At 50.8% G+C, this 26,454-nt stretch overlaps 1 protein-coding gene across 4 annotated transcripts; it reads right to left on the bottom strand.

Annotated features, from left to right (window-relative positions):
* Window positions 1-11,785: 11,785 nt before the first annotated feature.
* Trip10 (thyroid hormone receptor interactor 10) lies at window positions 11,786-25,823 on the bottom strand. Of its 4 annotated transcripts, none has more exons than XM_021186198.2 (15): window positions 25,709-25,823; window positions 24,423-24,538; window positions 24,269-24,325; window positions 21,788-21,935; window positions 21,643-21,705; window positions 21,057-21,161; window positions 20,830-20,958; window positions 20,056-20,202; window positions 19,740-19,934; window positions 18,199-18,366; window positions 17,883-17,992; window positions 13,811-13,943; window positions 13,445-13,593; window positions 12,722-12,843; window positions 11,786-12,205 (listed from the first exon to the last, which is right to left on the bottom strand). In XM_021186198.2, the coding sequence occupies exons 1-15, from the start codon at window positions 25,730-25,732 to the stop codon at window positions 12,057-12,059; spliced, it is 1,815 nt and encodes a 604-aa protein (XP_021041857.1). In that variant the 5' UTR covers window positions 25,733-25,823; the 3' UTR covers window positions 11,786-12,056. The 4 variants fall into 4 exon arrangements, with proteins under 4 accessions (XP_021041857.1, XP_021041858.1, XP_021041855.1 ...); XM_021186199.2 differs by having other exon boundaries at window positions 12,722-12,840; XM_021186196.1 differs by lacking the exon at window positions 18,199-18,366.
* Between the last annotated feature and the right edge of the window lie 631 nt (window positions 25,824-26,454).

Below are 26,454 nucleotides of genomic sequence, written 5' to 3'. Positions count from 1 at the left end.
GAGAGAGAGAGAGAGAGAGAGAGAGAGAGAGAGAGAGAGAACACTATGGCGTGTGTGTTGAGATGGCAGGACAGCCTCAGGGTAGGCTCTCTCTTCCACATAACTTAACATAGAGTCTCTCTTACTCATGGGCTAACTGCTCCTGGCTAGCTGAACTTCCAGAATTGTCTCTGCCCCCATCTCGTCTTAGGAGCACTGAGATTAAAGAGCACAAACTACCTCCTCCTGCTTTAATTGTGCCCTAGGGATTTGAACTCTTGTCCTCTCGTTTGAGTAGCAAGCATTTGACTGAACCATCTCCCCAGCCCCCAAATGTCATTTTTTCCTTATGTCTTCCTAAATTTTAAGCCACAGCCCTCCTCCACCCTTCCCTATTTTTTCCCCTTCTTCAAACTCTGACTGTGCCCCACAAGCCTGACAATTATCATACTATAAGCTCACCTTCCCTGCTGTGAGTTCTCATCCAAGTCAAGGTCACCAGTGCCCTTCCCTGTCATTTATTAGTTGATTTATTTAACAAATATGTACTGCTTTCCTGACCATAGCTTATCAGGAACTAAAATTACCTTGGCAAGCAAGCCTCTCCCTGACTAACCCACCAGATTCCAAGCCGCTCCCTTAGCACCCCACCTTTTATCCTTATAGACTCTAGGCGGCGCTAAACGGCTTCGCTGGACCAGCCTGAGTCTCATTTACGTACTGAGGATATGGGTAGGGGTGGGTACAACCTGAAAACCCTCCCTTTTTGCAACCTTACAGGCGAGGACAATTTCTATTCCCTATTTTTGGCGTCTGTGACTTCCTACGTGTCCTCTCCCTCTTCTCTAAGCCGGGTAACAATTTGTTTTCTTTGCACGCAGTTAGGGTCGGAAGGCCAGGCAGTGAAAACAAAACAAAAAACGAGAGGCAAGCTGGAGAGCGCCCACTAGGTTTCTAGATTCCAATTCCATCTCCACCACTTCCAAGCTGAGGTACATTTGCACGAATGGCTTAGTTCCTCTCGTCTCCTGCTTCTGTCTCTCCATAGAGAAAATGGGGATGAATGGTACATTTCTCATTCCTAGGAGGATGTAACTGAAAACTGAGCCGTTGAGACAAGAGAAGGCAAGCCGAATTGTCTTGGTTTACCGTAGGAGTTCAATGAGGGCTGCCTCTATTATATAGAATACTTTACTAAAGTCTCATGTAGAGATCAGACTGACCTTGAACTTTGTGGTGTATCTAAGGCTGACGTTGAAATCCTGATTCCTGCGTGCTGGGCCAGTGTACAAACGTGGCCTTTGAATAAACACAGTATTGCCTCTCTTGCCGCAAATTCCCAACCCTCAACTTCCTCTAACTCTTCTCCAGGCATCAGGATACAGCCCCACCCCCAACCTGAGAAAAGATTCCCTCTTTCCTCGTCCTGGTCCCAAAATCCAGCCCGATCCCGTCTTTAGCGGGAGACTGTCGCCTTTCTCACAAGTTTCTCAATTTCAAACCGGGGCGGGGGCGGGCCTGGAGGAAGCTGCAGGTTTGACGCCACAGCCCCAGAGCTGCCCTGAACCGACTTGAATACCTGGGGATTTGGAGAGACACCCTCAACTCGTTCAGGGAGTCATGGCATGTGGTAAAAGTCATTCCAAAGCTTGAGGCTGGCCCTCAGTGGGCAGGGCGCTCTCTCAGGTCAGTCCCAGCCACCACATAAACCAGATATGGCACACCTGTCATCCCGGCGCTCAAGAGGTGGAGGCAGAAGAATCAGGAGCCTAAGTCATCCTCGGATACATAGCTGAGTGCTATAAAGGAGCTGGGAGATAGGAGAAGGAAAAGAAGAGGAAAAAGAAGGAAAGAGTAAAAGTCGTTCTAGTTTCCCAAACTCCAGCACTAGTGGCGTGGCCATGAGGAGGTGGGGCGTCTGTTTAAAGAACTGGACAATAAGTAAAGGCCACTTGGAGATGCCAAGGAAAAGGAATCTATAGAGAACAAGACAAACACGCGCGCGCACATATACACAGGCGCGCGCGTACACATACACACACACACACACACACACACACACACACACACACACACACACACACACAGGTTCAAAGGGAGCGCGGCTTCCGACGGGAACTTGTTCCAAAGGGGCTGGGTGAGCGCCTGGGAGGTTCCTATGGAGGCGGGGCCTGACGGAGAGGGCCTCGATGGGGCGGGACTTATAGGGGCGGAGCCAGGGGCCGGGGCTGGGCACCAGCCAGGTGAGGGCAGCGGAGGCTGGGCCTAGCTGGGGTGTGGGCATTTTGCTTCTCACTGGCTGAGCCTTCAGGTTGAGTCCCGTCGGATCCCCCGAGTCCCCTCCAGGTAAGTGAGGAAGTGGTCGTTGTTAGATCCCGGGCTCCCTACTGGTCAGGGTGGAGCCATCAGCCCTTAGGATCTATCCAAGACAGTCTGCGGGCGCCGGAATAGCTCTCCAAGTGAATAGCCACGCGTCATGCGTGTCCGGGAACCCGGGCGTGTCTTAGATGGCCCTCGCGCAGCTCCCAGCGTGTTTCCTGCTCTCTGCGGAAACACTCTTGGCTTCCACTTTCGTGTGCGCCATCGCAAATCCGGATCTGCCCCTCCCTCCCTGGCTGGCTCCAAAACCTTTCCTAAACTCCCCTGTGGTCACTGGCTAAAACGGGGCGCGCCTCTTACTGCGTGGTCGCCCCTCCTGGCCTCTTTTTCTGGTCCACTCCTCACCCACATCAGCATTTTGGTCCTGTGAAAAGATCAAAATTAGCCCGTCTAACCGCCTTACTCTTCATTCGCCATACCCCACCACCACACCTCTCAGGCGTCCCAAAACTTCTCGGAGCTTGCTTCAGTCTAAACCTAGGTCTCAGCTCCCAAGTTATCGCCTTCTTTCATACTTAAAGAACGCCAGTCCGCGTGGGGCTGGCAATATAACTCAGCTGATGAGGGCACTTGTCCCTAAAGCCTGCTAGCCTGAGTTCCGTCCCTGGAACGCACGTGAAGATGGAAGGAGAGAGCCTTTTCTACAGATTTGTCCTCTGACCATCATCCTCGAACCTGGGCACCTGGTCTGTCATTTAAATTAATTTTTATATAATTTAAATGAATTTGAACGTGGTTTATTTAAATAAAATTTAAATTAAAAAAAAAAAAAAAAGCCTGCTCCCCCTAGCCTTCCTTTTCGAATCTTCCTGTTTCATGACTTAAACCAGGAGGGACCATTAGAAATTATCTTCGTTCATCTCTCTGTTGGTTGTTGGTTGTAGCTGGGATTGGGGTAACTGAGGTTCCCCAGATCCCAACTCCACCTGAATCTGTGGGGTGTCTGCTGGAGACTACACCCCTGAATCTTTGTGCAGCTGTACACAGACACAGTAGACCCACAGATCTCTCTCAAGTCTGCCTATTCCCTTCCCTGTTTCCCCACCCCTACGCTCCCCTGCCCAAGTAAATTATCCCCCAAAAGACCCAGACAATAACGACTCCATCGATCTGTAGCTAACTTGTGCACTCCTTGAGATTTCCAAACTTGAACTAGAGTTTGCGCCTGCCCCCATTCCTCCATTGGCTACTGGAGAAACGAAAATTCTATATGAGGTGTAAAGTTCAGGACCATGGGGAGTGGGAGGGGGCGGAGTTACCTAGGTGACAAACAGGAAGTGTGCATATTTTGGAGCACACCTGGCTTTAGGTATGCAGCGCGTGCAGCAGCTTCCTCCTGCCTCACCCACCCACCCCCACCCCACCCCCAGGGCACAGGTCTCAGCTGAGGTCGCCTTGCCCCCCTCCCCTCTTTCCAGGAAGTAGTGACTCAAAAAGCAGGAATCCTGCCGTGCACCTCTTCCCAAAGCCTGGGCCTGGGTCACTTCTAGACTCCTAGACTCCTAGATGGCATCTGGAGATGGGGAGACAGACAGACAGACAGACCACACACACACACACACACACACACACACAAAAAAAACCCATCCAATATGATTTTTCTGACATATTTGAGACACAGGCTGAAGCTTGTGAAATAATGTCTAAGACCTAAAACCTAATTATCATATACTAACAAAATTCCCAAATACATGGAGAAACTCAAAATGTAAAATTGTAGTCTCTAAGTTTGAATTTCAAATGGGGATGGGAGGAAGGAGGGCTCAGCCTGTGGTTCGGTAGTAGAGCCTAGCATGCATGAAGCCTCAGGTTCCCTGACCAGCACTAAACAAGCCCAGCTTGGGGGTTCCTGCCTGTCATCCCAGCACGGGGGAGGTGGAGACAGGAGTTCAAAAGCATCCTGGGTTATATAATGAGTTCCCAGCCAGCCTGGGCTACATGAGACCCTCAAAACAATAAACAAAAATTGTGTTCTGTTGGAAAGTAATATATAACATCTTACATCTTGGCAAGGAGCCCACAGATGTGCAGTTCCCATCAATAAAATCTAATATTATTGTTCAATTTTATTTTTACTGTTTGGAAAACTTTTTCAGATTGGGTCTCACTCTGTAGCCCAGACTAGCCTTGACTTAGGACCTGAGGGGGGGGGGGGAATTTCTATGACTGTCTGTTTAAGCAAGCTTTATTTAGTCTGACCAGATGGCTGCCTCACCCTAAGTTGGGATTTCAGAGAGCAGCCTCTCAATGGGTTCTGCCATCCCTTTTGGGGAAGGGTTGGGACTGATAGAAGACAGCTGTTGAGAGAATTGGCTGTTAGCACCTGGACAGAAGACTGGGGCACTCGGGGCTCAAAGCTGCCTTTGAGAACTGTGAGAGAATACATCATGTGAAAAGGTGGGTATGCCTTGTGGGGTTACAAGTTCAGCATAGGTTGAGCAAAATGGACTACAGGATACATTAGCTTTAGGTTTAGAAAATAGAAACTTATTCTTGTAAGGTATGGAGACTTTTTAACACATGCAGAGAGAGACATTTATACATACACATGTATATACACAAGCTTCATCTAATGCTTGGCTGTGGGAGGCATGGAGACTTAGTAACAATATATAACAATGTGGCTCCTGCTTTGGTTTCACAGAGCTTCCTATCTCAGCCTCCAGAGTGCTGAGTTTACAGTCATAAGCAGCAGTACCCAACATAAATGATGGTAACAAAGCTAAGCATGTTACTTATGGCCAGATTTTATGTATCTATGTGTGTATATCCTCCATCTGCTTTGTCTCTCTTTTGCGTGTGAGTGTGAGCCCCTTGTGGGCTGTCTACCCCTGCACAGGTGAACCTGAGCTATATAAGAAGCTAACAGAGGACCAGTGCTCCTGCTTCATTTCTGGTATACATATGCATGTGTATGGATAAATGTCTCTCTCTACCTGTGTGTGGGGTGGGTGTGTAAATGTGTGTGACCCAATGTATGCCACAAATAGGTGCAGGGCAGGAAATGTAGATGTCAGAAGAAGTTGTGGAATCCCCTGGAGCTGACGTTACTGGCTGTTATGGGTTGTAATATGGGTGCTGGGATCTAAACTTGGGTCATCTGCAAAAATAGTCTGCGCTCTTGACTGCTGAGCCCTCTCTCCAGCCCTCTGCTTTGGTTCCTGTCTGAGTCAAGGATGGATGTGTGGCAGTGAGCTATGCACAGACAACCTGGTCCCCAGTCGAGCACAGGCCTTGAACCCCAGTGACCCAGTAGATGGTGGCTCTGCCTTAGAGGGACGGCAGGTATTAGGCCACGTCCCATGGCCCCTGGCTCCTGTCGCAGATACAGCCTCCCAGAGCCCCCCACAGAGAGGTGTGTAGCCATCAGTCACATAGGCAATGCCCCAAGCTCCTGGTATTCTGTCTGGACTCCACCACCACAGTTACCTGGCAACAGCCAGGTATGCTCCTCCCTAGTTACCTGGCAACAGCCAGGATGGCCCAGCCCACTATAAAAGGAGCTGTTTGCCCCTCCTCGGATCTCTTACCTCTTATTCTCTTGCTCTTACTTTCGCTCCCTTGCTCCCCCTCTCTTCGCCTTCCCACCCCCCCCCTCACATGGCCACGATCGGCCTCTACTTCCCTACTCTCTCCCTCTCTCTGTGTTTCTACAATAAATGCCTTAAAACCACAGACCATCTCTGCTCATCAGGGACCCACCATGCTGGAGCAATGGAACAGAGGGAGGGAGTCACGGTCTTACCTCCCTCCAGGAGGCCTCCCTGCTATCCAGCCATGGCTGCCAGTCAAGCCAAGCTTCTCACCACCAAGCCACCCACCCGAGCAAGCAAGCCTAGGGCTCTCATTCCTGCAGTTACCAGCCAGAACCCTCTCCCTGCTCCTTTTCCCTTTGACCCGGGCCAGAGTCCAGCCAGGGTCCCACTCTGTTCTCAGCTCTTCCGTGACATCTGGCTGCAGTGTCCAAGACAGAGAACCTGACGTCCCTGGCCTCCGTGCAGCCCAGGGACCCCAGAACCAGCTCTTCCGCGGTACCCAGCAGCAACTGTAGTGCCCAAGAATTGGAGCCCGACTCCGACAGGTCCTCGGGGACCTCAGGCTGCATATTCCCCACCCCCCAGAGCAGGGTCCCACGGCTTCCTACAGCCTACCTGCCTGGTGGCTCCGTGGGGTGCACGCAGTCATACTTCCCACATTTAGCCTCGCTCAGCGGCCCTAGCACTAAGCAGTCTCGGGACCCCATTTTTGCCCCACAGATGAAGTGTGACCTGGAAGTATAACCCAATAAAATCCTCTACTCTCACAAGTTGTTTGTGATCAGGGTTTGTTCACAGCAACAAAGTAGGACAAGTATATATCATTTTGTTTTCTGTAATATATATTTATTTATAAATAACTGTGCTGTATTTATTTATATACAAAATTATCTTATTTGGCTCAACCCCCAGTGAGAATATAGCCAGTGTGAGATACTTAGGGCTGGGAGGTAGCTCAGTGTCAGTGTACCTGCCTAGACCTAGGAGGCCCTAGGTTCAAACCCAGCAACACATACATACACACAAATTAGCTAAGCATACTAGCTCACGCCTTTAATTCCAACACTCAGGAAGCAGAAACAGGCAGATCTCTGTGATGTCCAGGCCAGTCTGGAATACATAGCTGATTCCAGGCCAGCAAGGGCTGCACAATGTGACCCTCTTTCAACATATATATTTAAGAACATTTATATATATATATATATATATATATGCAAATATGGCTGCAAATTGCTTGTTTATCATATGCATTCTGTGTGTGTGTGCGCGCTCACACACACACGTGCTCATCTCATCTAGTATGTCATTTGAGCAGTAATGCTATGTGGATTCTTCACAACAACCAGTGTAGGTCTTCATAGATGTCCATCAACACATAAATAGGAAGGACATATGGACTCGGAAGGACGTGTGGACTCAAGAAGTGGAGGAAAGCATTTAAGAACAGCCTGGCCTACATGAGATTTTTATCTCCAAAAACAACTGGAGATTAATAAAAGGGAAATCTGGTGTATATATAATGGAGTATCGTGCAATTGTAAAAAAACAAAATATGTCATTTGCAGGAAAACTGATGGGACTGGAGATTTGTTGTGTTAATTAAAATAAGCAAGACCCAGAAAAACAAATACCCTGTTTCTTCTCTTGTATGTAAACTACATATGATCAGATACTTAGATGTACATACAGGCATGTATATGCTATGAAGTTAAAAGGTGAACTACTTAGAAGTGAAGGAGAACCAGCACAATGGAGGGTGCAGACAGGAGGGGGTGGCAATGGGCGAGAGACGTAATTCAGTGGGAAAGAATGCTGGCACACATGTCCCCAGCACCCATGTGAAAAGCTGGCCATGATCACACATTCCAGTAAGCCCAGCATTGGGTAAACCCAGCATTGGGCAGAGATAGGCAGGTCCCCAGAGCTCACTGGCCAAGCAGCCTAGCCAAAATGCCAATCTTCTGGTTTGCTGAAGGACCCCCACCTCAAGGAATAAGGCAGAGAGTAATAGAAATGCAATATCCACCTCTGGCTTCAACATGCACATAAGGGTGCAGACACCTGTGCACACACCCAGGAGCACATATATATACAGACACGTGCACACATATACATGTGCACACACATAAACACATGCACACACATATACACAAATCTTTAAATACTAGAGGGGTGATGGGGTGACTATGAACAGAATATTATAAGCAGGTTGAAGATGTCATAATGAAACCCAGTGCTCTGTGTGCTGAATGTGTGCTCCTTCTGGCTTCATTCTTGATACTGGGATAAACCACTGACCACAAGCAGCTTAGGAGAGGACTAGGATTGCTGCAGCTTCTGGGTGACAGCCCCCCACTGAAGGAACACCGCTTGCTGGCTCACACACAGTTACCTAGCTTCCTCATACAGCCCAAGACCACCTTCCCAGGGAATAAGTGGTGCTACCCACAGAGAGTCTGTGCCCTTCTTCACAATTAACAATCAAGACAATCCCCCACAGACGTGCCCACAGCTAAATCTGATCAGGTCAAGCCCTCACCTGAGACGCCCTTCCAAGGTGCCTCTGTGCTATGTAAAGTTGACATTTAAAAAACTGACTAGAGCAGATGAATGAATGAATCTGCCGCTTTCAAAAGTTAGATAATGGTGCAAGGGTAGCACCCAGCCCCTCAGTGTGCAGGACTCAGTGCTCCCACTTTGCAGTTGTGAAAGAATGAGACAGGCTCATCCCTGATGCTCTCCACCAAGAGCTCCAAGCAGGCACTACAAGAGAAAGATGACCTTGCCGCCAGCCCTGAGACCTTGCCGAGAGGTATTGACCCTGCAGGCTGGTGGGAAGACTCTCCCACTCAGATGTGAGAAATCCTTCATCTTAGACGAGCAATTTGGAGCCAGGGTCTGCTAGAACTAGGTGGGCTGGAGGACCAGAGACACTCTTGAAGTTTGGATACATAGGAGCTGTCAGTCTCAGAACTGAAATCTACCTTTCCTGGGATACCGTTGAGGATGGTAATGGAGACTGAGCAGAGGTACCATACCCTCACTTAACTACAATAAACTATGACAGACAGGGAGCTAAAGTGATTGCCCAGGAGCCAGACATTCTGCGTCCGGGTCCTAGACTTACATTCTTTGGGACTATGGACAATGAATTTGGCTTCTCTGATACTCAGATTCTATACTTGATCTTAGTCAAAAGGCCGAGAAGCGATGATACTCAGATTCTAAATCAGAGTGGAAATCAAAGAATTCCTCTCAGGTTTGGTGTGGTGGTACATTCTATAATCCTGGTGCTCAGAAGGCAGAGGTGGGCTGATCTCTGCAAGTTAAAGGCCAGCCTGGTCTACAGAGTGAGTTCCAGATCAGCCGAGGCTATGTAGTAAGACCCTGTCAAAATAAAAAAAAATAAAATAAAAACTTCTTAGAGCCAAGTAAGAACACCAAGTAGCAAACACCTACAAGCACAGCACTCTAGAGGCTCTACCGTTTAAAGCCACCCTGGATCACATAGAGTTTCTCTTAAAAAAAAAAAATTACAAACTCAGTAATTCTGGAGTCAAGGCCCAGCAGTACAACACTGGCCCAGAACCCCACAATTTGAGACTGTGAATATGGCTCAAGAGTAGAGTCACTGCCTAGAATCTCCTAGTGAGGGGCTGGGGGCATGGATTAGGAGTAAAGTCCTCCTCCTCACCCTACCATGACCTCTCACCTCCAATGGAGAAGCCCCCAGTGAGGGACTGGGGCCTTGGTCTTGGGTGGAGCCTCTGACTCAGGGTGGCTCTTGTCCAGTGTGGAAGGGGAGGGGTCTGGACACATGCCACCTGTTCAGCATCATCAGGAAGCTGAAGCCCTTCTACGACAAGATGGTGACTTCCTTGTTCGTGACTCAGAGTCCCCTGCGGTAATCTCCTACCGTTGACGAGGCAAGACTCTACATTTTGAGGTGTTCCAAGTAGCACTGCATCCCAGGCCTGGTCGCCCACAGGCTCTCTCTCAGCTCAAAGATGAGAGATTTGCCAGCATGTTTGCCCTGGTCCAAAGTTACATGACTTGCAGGTGCCCACTGTCCCAGGCCACAGGAGCTGTGGTCTCCAAGCCTGTTAAGTCATCAGAGGCCACTGATGCTCAGCCTCAGTGAGGATGTGCTCACAGACAGCCCGGCTGCAGCCAGGCCTTTCAGGTACTCGGTATGGAGGGTTCTTCTGTTGAATTTCAGACAGGGTCTCACGTGAGCCAGGATGGGCTCAAAGTCACTGCGTAGTGGACAGTGAGCTACTGATTCTCCTGCCTCCACCTCTGCTGCTGCTGCTGCTGCGTATCCTGCCTGGGGCCCGACAGGTGGCCCACGATGCACCCCTGTTTCGCAGGGCAGCTGTCCAGTGCCTGCAAGGTGAACAACGGCCCCTCACCCCTGGAGAGGGGTCTAACTGCAGTCATGAACACCAAATATTGCTTCCCACAAAAAAAGGGACCACTGAGCCAGCAGAGCTACACCCATGGTGTCTCACTCCAACCTCTGGCCTAGGAAGATCCTCTCCCAGATGATCATTGGGATCCCCTCCAAGACCCCTTCCCTAGTCAGAATCCCATCTCTTTGCTGGGCCCAACCCAACTGCTAAGACTCTTATGCTGGGTCATTTCTAAGACCTCAGATGTCTCCACCCTCGAAAGGGGTAAGCTGGGTGGACATACCCCTCAATCCCACCTTCCAGGCATGTCCCCTAAGGCAGGGACCCCTGCACTGAGCATCCAGACTGGCCACCCTTGTGCCCCATGGTTGTCCTGCAACCTGCTCTCCTGTAGAGATCAAGGGGTACCCTTCTGCTAACCCCTGCCCAGGCACTCCCCCATGGCTCCTACCAGGTCAAAGTCCTTAGCATTAAAGGACAGGTATGGGAGAGGCCTGAGCCACACCCCCAGGGCACCCGACTCTTGCTTACAGGATTCAGACCCAACCCAGCACTATGGGAGACACTGACCACCAACTTCCTGTGCTGCCTACTGTGGGGGAACAAGGGAGTCCAGGCCGCCAGAGCTGACCACATACAGAAGTTCCATCACATCCTGAGCATCCTGTCCCATCACCTAAGAACCTCATGGCTGAGAGCCCATCCCCCATCCCTCTTATACTGGAGGGACCCCAAGGAGGCTGCCTCCAGCTATTCAAGAGGCTACAAACTGAACTTGGTGCCCACATCCATCACGCCAGCACTTGGGAAATGCAAATGAGAGAATCGGGAGTTCAAGACCATCCTTAGCTACATAAGTTTGAGGCCAGCCTGGGCTCTATGAAAACTATGGGGAAAATGTTTTGAATTCTGCTCCCATCCCAGGTCCAAGTTTATAAAAATCTTCCTCTTAAAATGGACCCCAAGAGACTGGGGTGCAAAAATAGACCCCAAGAGACTGGGGTGTAACAGCTGCCTCCTTTTTACCAATAAACCTACTTAAGTATCCACAGACCATCCTCACGCTCCAGTATGAACCACTCATTCCGGCAGCTGGGAAATCTCTGTGCACTCTAGGGAAACGGAAGGTAGACATGCCTGTTCTAGAGCATGGAGATCACAAGCATGGGTAACATGCACAAGGCAGGCTTGCCAGAGCGCACCTAGGTTCACCTCCATTTATTCCACACGGGGCTCATAAGAAAGCCTTTATCTCATTTTAACTTGGGCAGGGTACATGCAGGTATGAGTGTGACTGCCAGAGTTGGCCAGAGGGGGCCTAGGCTTGGATGTCTGTGAGCTTTGGGAGCTGCTTTTGAAAACCAACTCCTGGTCCTCTGCAAGAGCATCCAAAACCCAACTACCAAGCCACCTCTCCACAGAGATGCCTTTTGAAGGCATCCATTCCCGACACTGGAGGTGCAGACTCCAAGAACTTTATATAATTATATATACTTTTTTAATATAAAACAAAACTTGGCCCAAACCAAGCGGCGGGAAGAAAGATCTTAAATGACCAATATGTACAACCACGTGGGAAGCCACAAGTGGGTCCCCGTAGGGTGACAGGTGAGGTGAGTGAGGGACAGCAGGTTACACAGGTCTCAGCCAAAAGCCACGTGGGCAGGAATAAAGTGCAAGGTCCTGGGGGCCCCCTGTGGCCCAGAAGCAGCAGCTGACAGCACTGCCCCTTGTCCCCCTCTGGTGGGGTTCAGTTGAGTGTGACTCGGAGGTAAGAGGTGGGCACGTAGCCCTCAGCTCCCTGTTTCCTCCTGACCCGCGTCCATCCATCACCCTTGTCTTCCTCCATCAAGCTGAGGTCTTCCCCCTCGGACATGGAGACGGTTCCCTCGCTGGATCCTGTTGGGGAGTAGTGGGGACAGGTCAGATTTGATGATCAGAAGGCATGGCTCCAAAGCAACTGCTACATCCCCTGGTGTAAGGGAAATCTGGGATCTCCTAGTCTCAAAGGCAAACTTCTGGGATGTCCGAGAGGGAGCTTCTAGATTGTCTGAATTTCGATGGGAAGCCCCGCCATGAATATGGGCAACACCATCCCACTGGTTGGGGTTCTGTACTATACAAAGGAAAATTGAGAGCCTGAGGCAGCTCTGTGGGAAAAGATGATACCCAGAACATAGACAGTAGGAGGGAACCCACCTCTCTCACACACAACATAAATAAAAATGGTTTCAAATAAAAAAAAAATAATAAACCCTTCCTTAAGGTGACTCCCCAGGTCTTTCCTTTGGCTAATACTGGAGACTGAATGGAGAGCCTCAAGGACGCCTCTCAAGCACTCTACCGCCGAGCTACAGGCTTCAGACTAAGTTCCTTTGTCAAAACAGAAACATTTAACTTGTGCTAAAGGCCCACCTTCAAAATGGTAGATAGCCACACACTGGCCGATAGGGGATGCAGGCTCCTCAAAGTCCTCATCGAACTCAGTATAGATGGGGGTGTCCTGGCCTTCTCCTGAAGGGGGCTCTTCTGAGCTGCTTGAGAAATGGAAAAAAAGACAGGAGCATGAGCCCCAGGGTCTCTGAATCACTCCCCTGGCCCTCACTGGGAGACTCTAGGCAGAGCTCCACCCCTAACCACACCCCAGCTCCTCACTGGGGGATTCTAGGTTAGTACTCAACCCCTGACCACACTGGGGGATTCTAGACAGAGTTCCACCCTGACCAGCCTCCAGGCCCTCACTGGGGGATTCTAGGCAGAGCTCCACCCCTGACCACACTGGGGGATTCTAGACAGAGTTCCACCCCTGACCAGCCCCCAGGCCCTCACTGGGGGATTCTAAGTTGGGGCTCCACCCCCTTGCCACACCCAAAACTTTCACTGGGAGATTCTAGGCAGAGCTCCACCCCTGACCACACTGGGGGATTCTAGACAGAGTTCCACCCCTGACCAGCCCCCAGGCCCTCACTGGGGGATTCTAAATTGGGGCTACACCCCCTTGTCACACCCAAAACTCTCACTGGGAGATTCTAGGCAGAGCTCCACCCCTGACCAGCCCCCCCGCCCCTCACTGGGAGATTCTAGGCCAGTGCTATACCAAGCCCACACTTCATAACTTCTTCTGGTTTCCCAACCTACCTCTCCTTATTGTCCTGGGATCCACTGTTGGTGCTGCTACTGCTGCTATCAGGTGGGGCAGTAGTTGGGGGATCAGGGGGCCTAGCGTGACGGCTTAGGCTGTCCCCTCGGTTACTGAGGACCCGGCTTTCAGCTTCTGCCAACCAAGCCTAGAGTTGGTTGGAGATCACAGCATGAGTTCCAAAGCAAGGTTTTGAGGTCATCCCACTCTGGCCTGGGGTCACCTCATGACATCACCCACACACACCCAAACCTTAGATAGTAGGCAGCTGGATCCTATCCCCCCAAGCACCTCCCTGTCCCCCACCCCACAGTGACTCATGCAGCTCTGCCTGCCACCAGGCCTCCCCAGGGCATGCCTCTGACCTCATACTTCTGCACTTCCAACTTCAGCCTTTCAATGTTGCCCAGGGTCTCTGCAATGCGGGGCTCTAAGCTGGCAGGGTCCCCCATTTGTGGTGTTTTCTCATATACATCTTTCATCTTCTTCAGGGCCTCCCTGCGACAGGACAGAGACAGACAGACAGACAGGAAGGAAGGAAAACACACACTCTTATGACTTACCAAGTAAAAAACCAGGCTCAAGGAGAGGCAAGACTCTGGGGATGGAGACAAATGTCTCTGTGTCCCTGTGCTGAGCTGGAGGATAGCAGGTTTAAGGTCAGCCTCTGCTACAACAGTGAGTTCAAGGCCAACCCAGGCAACTTAATGAGACTCTGTCTCAAAAAGATCAAAACAAAGACTATAGTTGACTCAGTGGGTAACCCAAGCACATAAGCGAGAAGACCTGAGTTCAATCCCTAGTGCCCAGGTCAAAAGTCAGGCATGGTGTCGTACACTTGTAATCCCAGCATCAAGGAGGCAGAGACAGAAAGACTAAACCAGCCACTCTAGTTATATCTGAGCAGCATATCAGTTAAAGACCCCGTCTCAACCAAACAAGGCCGACAGGGGAGATGGCTTTGTGGGTAAGAGCACTTGCTGCATCAGTCTAAGGACACGAGTTTGAATCCCCAGCACCCATGTAAAAATCAGTGCAGCTCCCATGGGTGCCTATAACTCAAGTGCTGTGCAGGACAGAGCTAAGAAGAGGCAAAGACTAAGAGACCTGCTGGCCATGAGAGCAGCTGCTGGTTCAGTGAGAGACCTTATCTCAAGAGAATGCGCTAGAGAGAGAGAGCAGCCATCAGTGAGACCCTCTGACCTCCATGTGCACAGCTAACGTGCTCATACACATACAGGCTGCATACACACCCACAGAGGAAACTCCCAGCAACCAAGGAGCTGCTCTCAAGGTCGGCCTGTGGCCACTGCAAGCATGACTGACCACACACGTGAAATAAATAAACAAGCCAGGCATGGGTGGAAGAAGTTCCAAGGCAACCTGGAAAAGTTAGCAAGACCCTGTTCTCGAAATAAAATATAAAAATAAGGGGCCAGCAAGATGGTTCGGCCGATGAAAGCACCTGCAACCAAGCCTAACGACCTGAGTTCCATCCCTGGGCCACATGTAGTGGAAAGAGAGAACCAACCGACTCCAGCGACCTGTCCTCCGACTTCTGCATAGGAGCCATGTCATGGGTAAGCCCAGCCACAAAATAAGAGAATGAATAAAAACACGATAAAAGATAAAATAAATCAAAAGCCAGCTGTTTTTTACTCTCGGCAGGCAGATGCTTCACGCCACTATAAACACCCAGACTGCATGCAGTTCCAAGCACGGCTTCTGTCCCATGACTTCCATTCTGTGGAGAGGGCCACATGTGAGCAGCCAAACAGAATTTGGCCGGCCACCTGCTAACAAGTGGCAAGCGTCACTGCTGTTATATAAGGAGGCTGGGCAGAGGATTTTGTTGCTTGGAAAGAATGACTAAAGAGTTCCTTGTCCTTTTCAATCTGGCAGATTTTTCACGTTAATATTTTGGGTTTCGGCATTAGATAACTCGGCTCTCCTTTTCCTCCTATCAAGACGGTGACTCAGACTGACTGAGCTCCTGACGATGATTAGACAGTGAGCTGTCTTAGCATTAATGGGGGAAGGCTCTCTGGGATGGGCATTTTGTTTTATTTCGCAGTCTCCTAAAAACTTTGAAACTGAGCCTAGGTGCCAGTTTTGTCATTCCAGCTACTTGGGAAACTGAGGCAGGAGAATTCAAAATTCCAGACCTGCCTAGGCAATTTACCCAGATCTAGTCTTTAAGAATTATAAAAACAAATAAAGCTGGGCGGTGGTGGTGCACACCTTTAATCCCAGCACCTGGGAGACAGAGGCTGGTGGATCTATGAAGTTTAAAAGGCCAGTCTGGTGTATGGAGCAAGTTCTAGGACAGACAGGGCTATACACAGTAACACTGTCTTGGGGTGGGGATAGGGAGTTTTAAAAAAAAAAGAGAGAGAGAGAGAGGGCTGGGGGCATGGTCAGGGGTAGAGTCGTTGTCAAGAGTCCCCCAGTGAGAGGCTAAGGGTGTGGTTAGGAGTGTATCACACACACACCCCCTTTCATGTCCCCTACTCCCTAGAATCCCCCAGTGCTGTTAAGGGCAGCTCCTAGCCTACAGAGAACAATCCTGTCTTAGAAACTATATTCAACAGTTTGTTGTGGCAAAGAATATATTACCATAAGCTGGCTATTCTTTAATTTATCTATTTGCTTATTCATTTCTTATCATGCATGCCTGTGTGTGCACATATATGTCACAGCACCTGTTTGAAATGGGTTTTCTCCTTCCACCATCTGAGTTCAAACTAAGGTCTTCAGGCTTGCGTGACAAGTACCTTTAGCCACTGAGTCAGATCACTGTGGGGACCAGTAATTTTCTTGTCTTTTGCTCAGTGATGTGTGGAAAGAGACCGCACAAAGGGCTCACCAGATTCCATCCGCTGGAGTGATTTACAGGAAATGGAAAATAAAGGACTCTTTCCAGCTTTTATGCTTTTGTTCTTCACTGCTATTGTTTCGAGACAGTGTCTCAAGAAGCCCAGACTGGCTTCGAACTTAGGATCCTCCTGCCTCTGGCTCTGGCACGCAGATAATTACAGACACAGGCTACCACACCTAGCTATGTGGCAGGAATCTTCTTTAAAAACCATCAGACGTGGCCGAGGAGATGGCTTCAGCCAATAGTGTTCACTGCACAGGCATAAGGCAGGACTCCAATTCCCAGCTCCATTGTACAAAGCCTGGCATGAGACTTCATATTTGTAATCCCAGCATTGGGTGGGTGGTCAATCATTGGCCAATCAGCCTAGGCTACTCAGCAAGCCCAGGTCCCAGTGAGAGACCCTGACTCAAAAAAAAAAAAAAAAGTCAAGTGAAGCCAGTGTAGTAGTGTAGGTCCTTAATGCCATCACTTGACATCACTGTGCTTTCGAGACCAGCCTGGTCTATATAGTGAGTTCCAGGCCAGCCAGGGCCACTTGGTGAGACCTAGACAAGGCCCAGAGGCCTTACACTATTACTGATACTATGGTGTGCTTACAAACAGGAGCCTAGCGTGACTGCCCTCCGAAAGACCCAACAAGCAACTTAAAGAGTCAGATGCAGATATGTATACCCAACCAATGGACAGAAGTTGGTGACCCCTGTGGTTGAATTAGGGAAAAGCTGGAAGAAGCTGAGGAGGAGGGCAACCCTATAGGAAGACCAGCGGTCTCAACAGACCTGGACTCCCGAGATTGCTCTGACACCAAGTCACCAACCAGGTGGCATACACCAGCTGATATGAGGCCCCCAACACATATTCAGCAGAGGACTGCCAGGTCTTGACTCAGTGAGAGAAGATGCACTTAACCCTCAAGAGACTTGAGGACCCAAGGGTTGGGGAGGTCTGGTAGGGTGGGGGTAGGGAGGTGGGGACATTCTCTTGGAGATGTGGAACAGAGGGTGGACCGGGACAGGGATAAAAACTGGACTATAAAAACAGATTAAAGGATATAATAATAATAATAATAATAATAATAATAATAAATACTTAACTTTTTAAGAAAAGCAAAAACGAACAAACAAAATGGACAAGGTATAGGGCTGAAGAGACTGCTCAGTGGTTAAAAGCATTTACTGAGCAACCTTGAGAACCAGAGTTCTGACTCCTGCATCCATGTAGAAAGTTGGGTACACAGCCACACACCACCTGCAACCTTGGTAGGCAGAAACTGGATATCCAGAGCTTGCTGGCTGCCAGCCTAGCCGAAAAGACCCAAAGACCCTGCCTCACCGAAAAAGAATGAAAAAAGAGGATGCTGACCTCCACCCAAGACCTTCAGAGCCCCAGATTGTGTTGGCAAAAGAGACTTGTGCACCATTGAAACATAGTAGCAGCAGGGATGTAGCCCTCTGGAAGACCACAAGTGCTCTACTGAGGAGGCTATGCCCCAGTCCTTGAGCAGCCTTGCTTAGTTCTGTATTCAACTCCGGTCTCCTCCAACCTTACACGCTCACCTCTGGTCCTCCTCCTTCTGCAACTCTCGGTTTCGCTCTTCCAGCTGTTGCTGCAGTCGCTTTCTCTGCTGCTCCGGGGGCAAGTGACTGAAATCTTCGGTAGCCACGGTCTGCAAGGTGAGACAGGGTCTGAGTTCAGGATTTGCGACCCTATGTTTCCCAAGCGCTTCTCTCACTCCTGAGATACCAGGTCCACCTTCCTCCCCTAGCAGGGATTTTAGGGAGTGAGGCCATGCACAGAGCAAAGCTGGAATCTGGGGGGACCCAGCAGGCGGCAGGAAAGAGCCCAGGGTCCCACCATCCGGCCTTAACTTACCCCACGGCCACCTCGGAAGCTGCGGAAGGATGCTAGCCGCGGTTTGACCGACTTACTGATCTCGCTCAGTATGGCCAAGGGGTCGCGGCCAGAACGGGGGGATGAGGGTCCATCAGACAGTGTGGAGGGTAGGTGACCCCCCAGGAGGGACAGGGATGGGGGACGTGGCTAACCGTGGGAGCCCAGGAAGGGGGGTCAGGTATGGAGGCGCGAGGATGTAGTCGGAGAAGGATGGACGGACAGGACACAGGAAACAGGAAAAACAAAATGGAGAAAGAGGGAAAAATAATGATAAGAAAACCACAACTGAATGATAAGATCACACAGAAAACACCTATAAAAGGAACAACGGAAGGTTTGGGTGGTGCCAGAGGAGGTAAGAGAAGGGGAGCCAGGGCCAGCAAGAGGGCTCAGCAGGGAAAGGGGGTTGTGCCAAGCTCTGAGCACCCAAGGATAGAAAGAGAAAACTGATTCCCATAAGCTATCGTCTGACCTCTATACACCCCAAATATAAAAAGCTAATAAATTAAAGACTGTGAGGCACTCCCCAGTCACTCCCCAAGCCTTCTTTGTCCCTTGAGTCTTAGGGACTCATACAGGACCCCAGGAGGTGAGACACCTGCCAGGCTTTCTGCAATTACAGTCTAGAAGATAGGAGTGCATGACAAAAGTAAAGGCTGGGGACAAAGCGATGGCTCAGTACAAAAATCTGCTTGCCACCACCAAATACAGTGACCTAAGTTTGATCCCTGGGACCAGGAGAGACTGTGTCCTGAAAGTCCTTCCGTGGCATCTACATGTGCTTGAACACATACACATAATAAACAAATAAATAAAAGTCATAATTTTTTTTAAAGAGCCAGGGTGGTCAGACACATAGGCTAAGGGGGACAGGCAGGTAGATGAGAGGTGGGAGATATCAGGTGCTTGCCTACTCCAGAAGTCCAAGTTCAAGAGAGGAGGGATGGCAGGTGGGAGGAGGGATGGCAGGTGTCAGGTAAGAGAAGTCTAAGTTAAATGGGATGGAAAAGAAGAAGAGGGAAAACAAAAAGAAAAAAAAAAAAAAAAACAACTGCAAGGTATAGCTAAAAGAAAGAGTAACTGTGGGAGGGATAAACCAAGGGGTGTCAAGGTATACACTGGACCCTAAAAGTCAAATTCCCAAGGAGAAAATGCACAGGAAGTGGAGGGTCCCCAAAAACAGAGGCTGGAGATAGGGAAGGACAACTCCCAGGGATTAGGTGGCAATGCCACAGCTATCAGGCCAACATGAGCTCTTCAAGGGTCTTAGGATTCAGTAGAAGATGCCACAGGCCCCCAACCCTGTCCCCTCTCATGCTCAAAGGGACTCGGAAGCCAGCCAGTGGGCTCTTGGGACTGCCTTCCTCTGTTTCCTTCCCTCCAGCCTGGGCCCACAGCCAAGAGGAAAATTCCTGCCCCAGGACTTTGTGTTCCATGTGGCTGGAGCTGACTCAATGAGGACCTCGGCTGACTATCCCCCCTTTCCACCCACTCCTCACCCCAAGAGCTCCGGACCCCACCTTGTTCTTTTTCCCAAAAGGCCAACGCTTGGCGCGGCTACGGCTGGAGGCTGCTCGGAGCTCAGGTCTGCCATCCGGGGTGCCCAGGCTGCTGTCCGAAGGCACTCGGTTGATAACTTGGCTAAAGTCTTCAAATTCCAAGTCCCCTGGGCGGGCAAACCCTGACTTGTGTAATTCGATGAGGACCTGTGAGTCCTTTGGGAAGGGACACGGAGTGAATGGCAACCAGCGGCTAGTTTAAGAAACTCTTTGGGGAGCCACCCTCCCTCAGCCGACACCTCATCCCCCCACCCCTGGGCGCATGCTGAGTACCCACATTCTTAGCATCCACAGACTCGGCGGCCACCTTCATGCCTTCCAAACATTTGCCAATAATGGGAACCACCTGCAGTTCAGCCTCTGATAAGAGCCCATACCCGGCCCCCAGGCGGGTGGCCCGGCGTTCGTCCATGTCCTGCAGCTTCTGGAGAGCAGAGGAGAGTAAAGGGTAAGTAAGCCAACCCTGCAAACACCTCCAAACTGAAGCCCTCAGCCCTCGAGCCCCAGGCTTGATAGCGAAGTCAGAATCAGATCTGCCCTCATGAGCCCAGGGGCAGGGGTGAAGATGCACGGCCAGGAGTGTTTGGTGAGCGGACCGAGGAGCTCAGAAGAGTCTTCTCAAAGGAGGTTACAAAGAGACAGAGCCTGGATAAAGAATACATGGAATATAGACAATCCTAACACCAGGGTTGGGACAGAGAGTGGGAAAGAAGGCTAGGGAAATTTGAGACCTGGAGCTTGTCAGAGCTAGGGCTTAGAAGGATGAATAGGAGTTTCAAAAATCAAAGAGTGTCTTCCTTTCTTTCTTCCTTTTATCTCTCCACTCCTTTCCCACTCCTTCCTTCCTTTCCTCCCTTCTGAGACAGGGTCTCTCTATTAAGCCTTGGCTCCCCTGGAACTTGCTTGCTATGTAAACCAAGCTGGCTTGGAAACACACTGGCTGGCTCCACTCTCTTAATCTAGGAGTAAGGACATAGGAGCTGGGATTCTAACACCCAAGTGGGAGCTAACAAACATTCAGGGACTTTGTCAACAAGCTTAACATACTCACATCGAATATCTGGGGCATCTGTGAGAAGTAGAAGTGAGCCTGATCTCGGTTGAAGCGCTGCAGCTGGGCCGCATATTCATTCTTGCTCTCTTCTGCCATGTGGTTCCGAAGGTGAGCTTGCTGCTTGGCCTGGGCAGTGGGACGGCAGGGTGGAGGTCGTGGTCAGGTGCTGGCCTCACCACACTGGAGATGGCAGAGGCCTGTCCCGGACTTCACCCGATACACACCTTCTCCACATCCGCCTTGGTGGCATTAATGTCCTGATCTAGGCGCTCGGCAGTGTGAGCCGCTTTCTCAGCCTCCCGGCAATCTCGTTCAAACTTCCGCTTACTCTACGCGGGAGACAAAAGTGGAGTGAAGGACCTGCCTTCCCCCAGTAGCAGAATGGGCTGTGCATCGGCCCAGTCAACCCAACACCAGGAGACAGGAAGATTAGGACTTCAAGGCCAACCTGGACTACCACATGAGACTTTGTCTCAAAAAACAAAACAGAATCAAAAGGATGGCTCAGCAGGTAAAGGTACTTGTCACCAGAAACTCCTCAGAGGTGGAAGGAGGAAACTGACTCCAGAAATGTCTTCTAGTTACACATGCACTTCATGATGTACAAATCCCCCCCTCCCCCCCCCACACACACAGAGTTCAACAGGGCTACTCCAGGCCCCACCTCAAAATAAAAGGTGTAGGCACAGTAGGTGTGCTGAGTACCCCACAGGGAAAAGGGCCCTGGGCACAGAACGTTGAGGGGCTCTGTGAATAAGCAGTCACACATCTTCTGGGCCTGAGCTACCAGCTGCCCCCATACACACTCACATTCTCCAGCTGTTTGAAGCCATTCTCCAGCTGCTGCTGGGCCCGACGACCTTCCTGGAAGTGCTGTGCAAACAAACGGGAGAGCCTCAGTGAGGTTCCAACAGGGTCCTCAGCGAGGAGCAGGGGTTGGATGGGGGTGTCTCACCATCTTCCTCTCCTGCTTCATCTCCTGTGAATACTTAGCCAGCTCCAGACACACTCGGATACCGAGGCTCTCAGCCACCAGCTCTCGCTGGCCTGCAAAGTCATTGACCTCCTGGAGAAGCTGGACAAATGACTGCTGCTGGCTGAACCTGGTGGCAGGAGACAAACAGAGTTCAGCACCAGAGATGGACCTGGCCTGGCACAGTGACATAGGCCTGTCATCCCAGGGCAGGGCGGGGCAGAGGTATGGAGAGTTTAAGGCCAGCCTTGTCTACATAGTGAGTTTGAGGTTTGCCTTTGCTACTTGAGACCCTGGGAAGAGAGAAAGTGAGGGTAGAGAAGCAGAAGGGAGGGAAGGAGAGAAAGGCAGAAGGAAGGAAAAGAGACAAAAGGAAGGAGAAAGCAAAAGGAACAAGTGGAACGAAGTCTTGAGCTACATCTGTTCACAAGTCTGTGTCCCTAACTTCCAGCCCTTTAATTCAGAAGAATTTTGCAAACCGAAATTTTGGAGGAACAATGCTTATAACATCTATACTGTTGTTGTTTGAGGCAGGGTCTCGCTATGTAGCTCTGTCCAGAATGTAAACTCTCTGCCTGTCTCTGCCTCGCAAGTGATGGAATTAAAGTTGTGAGCCCACCGTGCTCAGCCTTTGCAACATCGTCTATGAGTCATTCCCTGGCTGGTGACAGAATACTAGAATCAAGCGTTTGTTTCGGTTTTGAAGCAGGGTCCAGTTACATAGCCTAGGCTAACTGAGACCCCTTGCTCTTCCTGCCTCAGCTTCCTGGCTGCAGAGATTACAGATCTAAGCCACTATGCCTAGCTCCCTTATCTAACTTTAGAGGTATGAATACGATAATCCTTCAGTAGCCATGGCCACCATTTCTAGGGTACTTAGAGGGTACCAAAATAAAGGATGCTCAAGGCCTTCTATACACCAGCAAGATTTGCACAGAGTCTGTGCTGCTGGCCCAGACCCTCTCTAGATGACTCAGGACTCCTCGACGATATAAATACTATGCACTTAATCCAAATTGTCTGGATTAGGGAACAGTGACCAGAAAGTCTGTCTATGTTCCAGAAAGAAATGACTTTGTTGCAGTGTCTTCAGTCCTTGGGCTGGGCTGGAGGTGTTAAGTGGGTAGAGTGCCCAGATCTATCCCAGCATCCTGGAGGCCGAGGCAGGGAGATCAGGAGTTTGTGGTTACCCTGGGCTATAGAGTGAGTTTGAGGCCAGCTTGGGCTACATGAGACCACACGCACTCACACACACACACACAGTTTTTTCCAATCCTCGGAAACCCTGGAATAGCATTCACATCAAGCCACCAATGAAACCAGCCAGATATCCCAAACAAACAACTATCTTAATTTCTGGAGCTTTTTGGAGTAAAACTTTTATTTATGTATTTATTCAAATTACAGTCTCACTAAGTAGCCCAAGGTGGTCCAGAACTCACAATCTTCCAATCAAGAGTGCTGGGATAGTAGACATTTGCCACCATACCCAGCTCACCTTTTAGATTTTAAAAGGAAGGGTTTAGAATGAAGTTTAAAGTTTCTGGAAGTAACTACAGGCTAGCTACCAGTTTGTTTGTTTAGAATTTTGAGACAGGGTGGCATGTAGCCTAGACTACCCTCAAACTAACTACAGAGCGGAGGCTAGCCTTGAACCAACCCAAGGGTGCTAGGATGACAGGCATGCACCAACACACCCAGCTTTGTCCACTGCTTTTAGACACAAAAAGTCAGTTCTTCGAACACACAAGATAAAGCAGTTCTGCCACCAGACCCATTTCACAGATGAGAACAGAGGCAATCAAAGTCACTGATACATTAAAGCTCTTGGGTTAAGAGACCAGTCCTAGCCGGGCGTGGTGGCACACGCCTTTAATCCCAGCACTCGGGAGGCAGAGGCAGGCGGATTTCTGAGTTCGAGGCCAGCCTGGTCTACAAAGTGAGCTCCAGGACAGCCAGGGCTATAAAGAGAAACCCTGTCTCGAAAAACAAAAAAAAAAAAAAAAAAAAAAAAAAAGAGACCAGTCCTGGCTAAAGGGACAACCAAAACCTTATAAGCTAGGGTCGGCGACATGGTATAAGGGGTAAAGGTGCCTGTGGCTAAACACCAGAGTTTGATCCCTGGGATCCACATGGTGAGAGGCAAGAACTGACTCCTTCAAACTGTCCTCTGACTTCCACAAGCGTTCTGTGGATAAGTGGGTGCATCTCGCTCTCCAAAATATATAAAGAATAAATAAGAAGCCCCCAAATAACTCAGCTACAGCACATGAGGGGAAATTAGAAGCTGAGAATTTACAAACCAAAAAGGGTGCTCACTGCTGGAAGCGAGTAAATTCCACCTTAGGACATCCAAACTCCTAACAGGAGGTGGGACTGGAAGTGTGAGGTAGAGTGGCCTCTAAGAAGGTGAGAGACCCGCGCCTCCAGCCCCTCCCTCGCCCCTCCCCCTCCCATTCTTACTTGACTTCAGGGTCATCTTTGGTAGGTCTCTTGGGAAGATACTTTTTCACCAGGCTCCTAAAGGTTGGGACAGAGGCAGGGAGGCTGAGAACGCGATCCTCCTGCGGTCTCCCCTTGGAGTCCCAGAGCAGCGAGCACCCACCCTCATGCTCACCTGAGTTGCTTGGCATAAGCCTGCTCCACCTCGGCGCGTTCTTTCACGAACTTCACGTATTTGTCCAACAAATCCAGCCCCCACTGCGTGTGGCGTTCCAGCACCTCAAACTGATCCTGATTGCAGGAGCGCGATTGGGGAACGTTAGGGTCACCTGGGTAGGAGGCACCGAAATCCCAGCGACCCGGAACAGCGGAGGTGGGGTGGGGTGGACAATCTCTCGGGGCTTAGCGGTTCCAGCAAGGGCTGGCTGGCTTCCCCAGGCGCCGCCCCGGCGTGGCGCAGGGGAGGCAGGAAGCTGGCGGGAACCCCCATGTCCTCCTCCAGGGAAGGGCCTGGACAACACGGCCAGGGCCCCAAACCGGACAGCAGGGTCTTTCGGAATCGGGGTGGCCAGCAAGGGTGTGGAAGGAGGCTAAACCACGCCAGTTCCCTCACCCCTCCTCTAATCCCCTCCAAATTCCAAAAAATCAAGAGGGCTTGGCACAAAAATCAGGCACAGAAGGGATGAGTTCGTGCAGCTCAAAGTGCGTGGAAGCAGGGTCGGGGGACCTCTATGGCCAAATTTCCCCACTCGCCAAGATCCCCCGGGATCCTCAGTTGAGTGACTCAGTTTCCCCTGCTTCTGTGATGCCCCCACTATAGTGGCTCACCCCCACTACATCCTAAGATTGCACCGCCTCCAGAAAGAGGAGGGGTCAATAGTCCGACAAGGATTCAGGGAAACTTCTAGGGCTTCCTGGGTGAGGTTAAGAGGCGGGTAAGGGGTGGCTCCGCCCAGCGCCCGGGGCCGAGTCCTATAGCCCCTTCCCCTCCCCCTCAGCGTTCCAATTGTAAGCGGGGAAGGAACCCAGTAAGGCCCCACGTGGGACAGAAGGTGACCAAAGGGTCCCTTCCCCCTCCCAGCCGGACAGGCGGGCGACGGGCAGGGACCCAGGGGCCGTAAGATTAGCCTCCAAGCCAGGCCAGGGCGCTCAAAATAGGTGACCTCACCCAGCTGTCCCCCCTCCCTGGCCTGGTCCAGGGACTTCTTCAGATGGTCTTCCTCTCAACTCTGTGCCTCAGTTTCCCTATGCGGGTCCTGGGCAAAGTATCCCTACGTCCTCCGGGCGTCTTGAAAGTCCCAAAGGAACTTTTGAGAGAGTGCGGAGGGCAGAGGGCGGGGACCCAAGGGATCAGCTGCAAGGGAAAGCGTGGAGTCCAGGCTAAGGTACTTCGGGGACAAAGAGCGGAGAAGCCAGGACCCCAGCAAGAGAGAACCGTGGGAGCTGGGGAAAAAGACTCACCCACAACTCGGTACCCCAATCCATGCTGGTCTTGCCGCCCAGGACGCCACCGCCTCCTGCCCGGGTCTCCGCCGCCCTCCACCGGAGACTCAGCCCCAGGGCAGTGTGCCCAACCTCGCCCCGCCCCACCGCCCGGCCACGCCCACCAGCCTAGATTACAACGCCCCTTCGTGCCTTTCCACGCCTCTACTCTGCCGAGCCCCCAGCGGGGGGCTCTGAGGGCGGAGTCCAAATGATGCCCCGCCCCCCATTAAAGGGCCATGCGCCACCTCAAAGGACGCCTTGATTTATTTTCCAAATTTGTACCCCAAATTTCTCTCCTCTGCCATCCCAAACTATTCATCCTTTCCTTTCAACTTCACATTTTTTATAAAGGGTCAAGAGATCAAAACCCCAAATCCAAGCAGTCTTTCCCACGTCTCCCCACTCCATGGCAGGGAAAATCTGTGGTTGGTCATTAGGCTCTTGCGGGGACCTACTCGGCTCCAGAAATCTCCATTTCGTCCCACTAATAGTCTGTTTCCCTCCGGCCACAGAGATGGGATGACTTCGATCTTGCCCAGGATGCACATCCAGCCAAGGCCAGGTCCATTAGCACCCCCCACCCCCACCGCATCCTGACTTCTCTTCCTTCCCGCCAGAGTCTCCTCTGAGAAACAGAGGACAGGTTGTCCTTTGGGCACCGTTCTGGGCTAGGCACACACTCACAAACACACACACACACACACACACACGCATGCACGCAC

Source organism: Mus caroli, chromosome 17 (assembly GCF_900094665.2).
Source record: "Mus caroli chromosome 17, CAROLI_EIJ_v1.1, whole genome shotgun sequence".
Lineage (NCBI taxonomy): Eukaryota > Metazoa > Chordata > Mammalia > Rodentia > Muridae > Mus > Mus caroli.
The sequence above is the reverse complement of the archived record's forward strand: the minus strand, read 5'-3'. Positions and strand labels throughout refer to the sequence as shown.